Below are 8,540 nucleotides of genomic sequence, written 5' to 3'. Positions count from 1 at the left end.
TTATTTGAACCAGAATATACAGACGATGAACTACGCCCTGTTTACACTAGTGCATTTTCATTTTAAAACGTATACATTTTGCTACAGTTATGCCTGTCGTTTACACTACTCCAGTGTTTTCGACACTCGAAAACTGAGACTTTCGAAAACGCTGCAGACCCTGTTTTAGTTTGAAAACTCATAGAGGTTGCATTTAAGTGTAAACAGACACGGACTAAAACGGAGACTTTTGAAAATAATGGCGTGGCTGCCCATATTCGCTAGCTCCGCGCATCCTTGACGACTGTGTAAACAATAACATCATGCTCATTGTTGTACCTGCATGAATGGTCATGTGACATGCATTTTCGGTTGTGCAGTGTGGATGGAGATCGGTTCTGAAATGCAGTGAAAACGCCAGTGTAGACATGGCGACATTTTAAGACGCCGTTTTAAAATGAAAATGCACTAGTGTAAACAGGGCCTATGAGACGGACGTTCTACGTCAGAACTTATGTGTTGTGGTGCTCTCGTGAAGGCAAAGACTGACATGGAAGAGAAGAAACTGTTGAATGAAGTATTCACAAAAAGTATTCTCATAGCTTCATAAAATTACGGTTGAACCACTGATGCCACATGGACTATTTTAACAGTGTCCTAACTACCTTTCTGGGCCTTGAACGTATCAGTTGCATTGCTGTCTATGGAGGGTCAGAAAGCTCTCGGATTTCAACAAAAATATCTTAAGTTGTGTTCTGAAGATGACGGTCCTATAGGGTTTGGAACAACATGAGGGTGAGTAATCAATGACTGAATTTTCATTTTTCGGTGAACTATCCCTTTAACACTTGTGCTTTAAACACAATCGCTCAAAGACAACATGTTGCGGATAACATCTTTTAGCAATTTTTTTCAGTTCCATTCATTTGCATGCCATCTAAAAGTTACACCTATGATAAGAGGAAACTCATGAATATTCACAATGCACCAACATGTAGAACCAGGAACAGAATATATTACACCGACGGTCACAAATACAATCCAAACAAGTGTGCACAGGTGTGGAGTGGACACATACCCTTCATAGCCATTTCAACCTGTGTGTGAACTTGAGCAAAAATTGTCAGGCCAATCATTAAAGGGTATGTAAATATATGCCATGCACTTAAGGGTTAAATAAGGTTGAAAACACAGCTGATGATGTTATTATAGCTTGTCCTTTTACTGCTGCTTCTTACATTTCACTTCATTCTCCTCTTCACAGAAAGAATGGAACATCTTCGTAACTCTTTCGTTTTGCTCTTCCTCTTGTGTTCACCGTGGCCAAGTGCTGGGACAACTTTCTTGACCCATCTTGGAACGCTGTGTATAGAAGACTGCAAGCCTGATGGTGGCGAGTACAAGTGCAAGACTATTGATAAAGATGGAAGAAGCCAAAATATGTTCTGTTCACCTCAAGAAAATATGGACTACTGGGGTAGGCAGTGCAGAGCTGACAGTATGTGTGGCAAGTATGGAGAAGACTACTGCTGGTGCAGAATTCATATCTTTAGTTGGGGATACTGTGGGCTGGTGAAGGCTGACAAGAAGCTCATTGACTCTGGAGAGGGCACTCGCATCACCTCTCGACATCGCAACAGGAGAGTTCCAGAAGTGATAGACACAGTGGATGACAAGGGTAACCATATAAAAACAACCTTTACTGCGGAGGCAGCTCCTGATGAGATCATTGATGGTAAACAATGGAGAAACGATGCTGAAAACTTAATCAATAGCTGGGAAAATTTGCACCTGGTGGACCAGGCACGTTCAAATCTGATCAAGTCTGGTAATCTCCGTATCGACATGCAGGGCATCATCAAACGCAACAATCAGAGATATTACAACCTGCAGATCCAGGTAAATGTGCAACGGAAGAAAGGTGAAAGCACCACTGTGGCTCAGATCATCATACCTGATGAAATTCCAGAACGTTATGTTCGCAGAGCCTTCCTGGAGAGCTTCAACCGCAGAGCTCGGGTTTTTATTGAAGTTTCAAGGTATTAGAGCTATTCTTATTAAGAAAACACTAATTTACACAGTAACTATAACACTTTCTCTGCAAGTATAAAAAATACAGTTAAGCTTAAAAATTACTGTAGTATATTACTGTATGTTGCAACATTTGTTTAAAATGAATGTTTTGCTTTATTTTTTGTGTTACCACTCTTTCAATAAACGACTGATTTCATGCAAACTAAGAAACAAATATGTTTTCTGTAAATCACAATCATGGGATCTCATCATTAGGTTTTGCACATCAGATAATTGAATAATCCTTATAGAGTCAAAGTGTCATCACTTTGGAATAGGGTTAGGACATGTTCTCTTATGCATTATAAGATAACTTATACAATAACTATTTTGAAAATATGTCATGTGTATATCACATTGATACAGTAGTTATTGACTAGATTGAAACATGAACACAAAATGCGCAAACTTTAATGCAGACCATATCAGTCAAGCATCAGGTGACAAGAGGCATAACACTCTACAGCAAAAAGCTAAAGTATCAGCATTGTGCAGAACATTTTATATTTGAGGCTCTGTTAAAAGGCAGTAACAAACCTGCTGAGTGTTCTGTCTTAATTATTAAGGGGAAGACATTTTGTAAAAAAAAAAAAAAGTGCTGGATATGGTCAAGAAAATGTGCACATTTCCACACCAGAGATCTGCTCGACAACACTGATACTGGTAACAATAAAAGGGTATTTTACGCCACCATTCAAAAGTACACTCTAAAAAATGCTGGGTTGTTTCAAATATGGACTAACCCAAATGTTGGGTTAATTTTTTTTTATTAAATATTTTAACCCAAAAGTTGGGTTAGTCCATATTTGACCCAAAGTTGGGTTGAAACAACCCAGCATTTTTTAGAGTGTAGTGATGCATTTTTGCTTTTTAAAGATATCAATGCTTCTTTTCATCAAGGATGCATTAAGTTGATATAAAAATAGTTGCGCTATTTAACGACATTTGGACATCACAATACAGGGTCTTTGTTCAGTTATAAAGCATTTTGTATGCTTGTATTTCCTGCAAGTCACTTTAAACATCCATGTTAAATTTTGGCCAAAAAGAAACATTTCTCAAGAAACTAGTCGGTCTGTCTTTCTTTTGAGGTATGAAGGAAAAGAATAAAAGATGCTTGAAAGAATAAAATAAAGTGGATGAAAGCAGGACAAAGAGAGAATTGAACAACAGCTAGAAAATGTCTCTAATTTTACACGTCACAAGTCTTAAACTGGCATATTCAGTGAGCAGTGCATGCAAAATGCCATGCATGCTTCATCTGCAAGAGTCAAGACAACACTCTGGGATGTTGGCATTTTAGATAGACTTTCAAGGCAAAAGGGTAGAATATGCTAATTAAATCATTAATCCATTCAAACTGAATCATTTCTAAGTAAAGTTTGAGATGTTGAGCTGTTGTAACTATCATCTTAGTGATGTGTTGCAGAAAGCATGGTATGAATCTTTACTTAAAGCAGCTTTTATTAAATGAAAATATCAATACCTTCAAAAAACACAAATTTCGCAGTGACCCTAAACTTTTGAATAGTAGAGCAGTTGTGAAAAAAGAACAGTGAATCAATTATTTTGCTCGAAAGGGTGGACAGTACTGGTGGCAAAAACTCATGTAAACGGCACAATTGTTTCTGTTGCCAGAACACACATCATCTGAGGAGGTTTTTGTAATACATTGAGTATTATTATACGGGACCTGACTGGGACACAATTTCAGGCTGAGAGTCAGGCCATCCCATAAACACTACAGTTGCAAACATAATTTACATTACTTTTAAGAATAATACAACAAATGTTGGGAAAGTGATATCATTTCTCAATTTGTGTGTTTTTCTAACTAATAAGGCCAAACGAGAGAGAATAAACATAAGAATTAGCTTTTAGTTTACTTTACAACCTCTTCCTCTCTAATATCCAAGTGAATATTATTATTATTATTATATATATATATATATAAAAATATTTGAATTATATTTGACATTTATAATATATAATTTAATTCAATGTTTGTTTTTAATATAACTAATATCACATTTTTTTATAAGAACATGTCAGTTTTATTTGGGGTCCATTTTTGATTTGATGTTGATTCCATTCACTGTTAGCAAGTCATGCCAACTTCACTATTGCCCTCATATGGACATTAGGCAAACTGCAGCTTCGCACTAAAAACATATGACTTTTGGCATTTTCCTAACTTTAAAGTAAATTATGCAGACATGCTAGTCATACCATAATGCTAGCTGCTACACTTCCTACTAATTTCTGACAGCTGCAACCCTCCAAAAATTTAGTCGTGATCTTTTTTTGTGCTACAGTGGCTGCTGTTCTCTAATTTTGATCACTGTGTTTTCCAAAAAAAAAAATTTTTAATGCCTTGGTTATTTTGTCAAACATGTTATAAACAGTCGTATACACTCTAAAAAAATCCTGGGTTATATTTTTTTAACCCAAATGCTGGGTTGAGCCTTTTGGGTCATTTTATGGGGTTGTCTTTCAGTGTTACCCAGGTCCTGGGTCAAATGTAACAACCCAGTGTTTGGGTGATTTTGCAGCTCCTGGGTCAGACATAACAACCCAATGTTTGGGCAGTTTTTGTGTTACTCAGATCCAGGGTCAGACGTAACCCAGCGGTTGAGTTATTTATCGCGGGGATTTTGCGTCCTCTTCATGAGAGAGCAGTTCTAAGCGCCATTGAATTGATGCATTCTTCTGTAAAATACAGGTTTGTGTACATTTTATTTTATCTATAAAGTCGTTACTGTGCCGTATATCGTTAAATTTTATGCAGAGCAACATACAGGCGCGCGGTGTGAATCACCTTACCTTTGCATAAAATAAACAACTTTATTCATAAAGATACAGAATATAATACTGGATGTTAAAATGTCCTCAGAGCTGTTTATTGTTTGTTTACTGGCAGGTTATGGAGTCACAGCATGTTTCGGCTGTAGAGTGCAGAGCGGCGGTCCGTTAGCAGTTCCCCGCCAAACACGACTCCAGCTCGGGCACGAGAACCAGCGCCATTACTGTGGAAACAGAATAACAGAGACTGGTCGATTAAACGTGAATTACTTTTGTTTTATGTTGAATTTTTCTTCTAATGTTTGTTAAACGAGTTTAAATATAGGCAATATGTATAGCCTATTAAAAAAGATATAAACAATGCTGTACCTAAATGATAAATAAAGGAAGTTATCATGCAAACCAGTGGTTGTGTGGAGTATTTTAGAAAAGTTTAGAGGATTTAAGTTAATCTGTAAACCTTACTTAATGTATGAAGTAAAAAATAAGCTAGTAATATTGTAAAAATGAATAAACCCATTAGCTGGGTTAAATCAACCCATTATGCTGGGTTAAATAAACAACCCAATTTACTGGGTAAATTTAACCCAAGATGGGTTCTGTCCTATATTTACCCAGCCCTTGGGTTAATAACAACCTAAATTGGGTTGTTTTTAACCCAGTGTTTTTTAGAGTGTACCTGCAGCTAATATTCCTTCAAATTGATGAAGATTAACAATATTTCAGGAAAAATCAAGTATTTATAGATTGTTCTCTCATTTTGATCTCCACTGTATTAATCTTCAGGTCTAATTTCAATGCACCTTTCAATCGCAGTGTGTAGTGTGAAAAACATAGAATACAAGTATGCAAGAACTGCTGGAAACTGTTTTTTTTATTGTAAACATAGATTATATCTACCAATCAGGTTTTAACTATAATTTAAAAGTTTAGAATTTGTATATCAGTGCAGATCCAGTCTGAATGGAGCCATGTTTAGCAGCAATCATTGAACAATAATTTGGTTCACTCACTGCTTCACCATCCAATCAAATAAAGTACAATACATCCAGATGAAGGAATTAGGAAGTGCAGAGTCCTTCCCAGCCTTGCTTCTGTACCATGGCTTCTTATTTCAGCAGTTGTGCATGTTATGCATGATCCTTCTGTTAAGGCAAACCCACAAACAATTATGAGTAAAATCAAACTGTAAACTCATAAGACCAGTTACTATGCATTGACCAAAATACATGCAACTTAACACAAGCTAAAACCGATGACCAAAATAGTTACAACACACCTTTGACCACCAGTTGTGTGCTGTGATCAAGTCCCAAAGCTGGGACAAAGCAGAGATACGTTCCTCCATCAGAGAGCTGGAGATCGATGAGTCTGAGAAAGACATGACCTTTCTTATGTAAAACTTCTGTTCTGTTCTTGTATGCTGGGTCTTGTTCCTTTACAGAAACTTTCCCATGGATAATATCGAATACATTCCTGGTGTCGTTGTGTCTCCAGTGGACTGTCAGCTGTTTTTCTTCAAGCACAATACTTTTTTGACTGCACTTCAAGATGACAGAGCTTCCTTCAGTGCCTTCAACTACCTGATGCAGAGAGGCTAGAAAACATGACTTTTCTTAGAATTACATAACTGTAATTATTGACTATTAACTATTACAGTGGGGTCCAAAAGTTTGAGACAGCATTGAAATTAAGATTTTTTTGTTTGTTTTCAAATATTTTAGATTATTACACTATTTCTGAATTTGTTGGTCATTTAAATCTAAGAAATTGAGAGCTGTTGATTATGTGACCCTTGGTATAGTGTCAGACAATCATTGAAGATGCTCGGTTTCATGTTTCTACTTAAATTTGAACTAAAACTGTGTTGCTGATAGTTTGCAATTAAAAAATGTAATAAAGCATAAATTACAATGTCAAAAATGGTCTCGAACCTTTGGACTGTCTTTCCTCTGTTCTTACCTGAACTTGTTAACAGTACGAACACATAAATGAAGCAGCATCTGTAAACCATAAAGACAAATTATTAAAATTAAAATAAAAACTCTTACAATCCTGTCAGCATGCAGCAAAAGTGAAGCTTACTTATTTTCAAATCCATCACGTAGTCAACTAATTTTTAAGGGAAGGTAAAGGCAGGTCAGTTTGTTGCTAAAAGCTGCTAAATGACATTGTGCCATTGCATAACCTGACGCAAAATGTGCCATTGCATAGAATAGCCTACACAATTAGGCTACTCAAATTGACTGGCCATCTAATTGTTTTCTAAGCATTTCTTAAAAAAAAAAAAAAAGATTGGACATCTCATCAAAAATATGATTTGAAATATGTTCATTTAGATGTGTAAAAGTAATATGATAAACGTTTTTGTTCATTATATGTCCCGTTCGAGTTTATTGGAGGATTTCTATTGCAAAGACACATAAATCAGTCTCATAACTTTGCTATGTTGACACGTGCACTCAATATCACAAGCCGAACAATCCTTCCAAATTTCCCGAGTAGCCTACGTTGTACACTGAATATTAATAGGTTACCGAGAAACCGTAATATATTAATCTCCACAACGTGGAGTATAATTGATAAAGTATTACCGTCGGTACATGCTGTAGTGTGTTAACGTCAGGTTCAACAGGGCGAATGGAAGCACGTGTGAATATTAAATGTCTCAAAAGTGAAAGTATCCGCCTCCTGCAGACTCTAGTACACAGACATGTACGTAGCCCTATATAAAAGCGAATAATACACGAGGCATGTCTGTGGAAGTGTATGTTTGTGCTTCTCTCAGGCTGACTCCACAAATAAAAGCGAACTTCAACTAAATAACATGCATCGTAAAACACCCAAATCAGATTTATAATTACCTCTATTTGCATTAAATAACTTTTCAGAATGGACTTCTCTGCAGTTGATTTCGGCCATCTCAATAAACAGTTAGAAATGCCCAAAAATAACATTGCATAGCCTATACTGACAGAAAAAAATTATTCAATGTCGCATGTTTTCGAAATCTCACGAGTAGGCTACATTGTAAAATACAGTAATACAAGACTGGTCTGTTAGGCCAATAGGCTATATCTAACTCTACATCGTGCAGGTTGAATTGAGAAAGTCGTCTTACCGTCGGTAAGTGTATGTCAGGGTTACTCTCCGAATAAGCCGTCAAAAACAGCGTCATATCTCAGCTTAGACAAACGGGTTATAAAAATGGAGCCTTCTCTGCAAAGTGAAAGTCTTGCATGTTTCACCGCCTCTCGTAGGAGGAGCGATAAAGTAATAGCTACCGAACTAAATTGAATCCTAACATACTATTATACTTTCTATTTGCATTAAATAACTTTGCTCTTCTCAGACAAGTTTCTGAAGTTTGAAATGCCGACGACAATGCGTTTACGTTTAAGAAGCTGATCCATTTCACACTGCATGAGAAAATTTATGTTAAGAGGTAATGTTCATTTTACTCATTATGAACTATTTTCTTACATCCGACGTTTTTAGTAATATCAGTGCATAATATGCAATGTTCAAATAATTTGAATGGACAGTTCAATTCGACTGCAGTTCAGCACATAATCTACACCAGCATGCATTTCTTAAAAAAATTGTGATCTTTTGAACATACAAAGGACCAAACACATTTTTTATTTATTTTATTTACAAATGTCTACTATACATAACATTTATAT

General features: G+C 36.2%; 1 protein-coding gene across 1 annotated transcript; it reads left to right on the top strand.

The window, feature by feature from the left end:
- Positions 1-1,238: 1,238 nt before the first annotated feature.
- LOC107566333 (uncharacterized) lies at positions 1,239-2,025 on the top strand. The gene has a single exon (XM_016251753.1). The coding sequence runs from the start codon at positions 1,249-1,251 to the stop codon at positions 2,023-2,025; it is 777 nt and encodes a 258-aa protein (XP_016107239.1). The 5' UTR covers positions 1,239-1,248.
- Positions 2,026-8,540: the final 6,515 nt, after the last annotated feature.

This window comes from Sinocyclocheilus grahami, unplaced genomic scaffold (assembly GCF_001515645.1).
Source record: "Sinocyclocheilus grahami isolate Dianchi unplaced genomic scaffold, SAMN03320097.WGS_v1.1 scaffold1070.1, whole genome shotgun sequence".
Classification (NCBI taxonomy): Eukaryota; Metazoa; Chordata; class Actinopteri; order Cypriniformes; family Cyprinidae; genus Sinocyclocheilus; species Sinocyclocheilus grahami.
This window is presented reverse-complemented; position numbering and strand designations above follow the sequence as displayed.

Coding starts and splice junctions, on each gene's coding strand:
- LOC107566333 (XM_016251753.1), top strand. CDS start 1,249: ATGGAACATCTTCGTAACTCTTTCGTTTTGCTCTTCCTCTTGTGTTCA.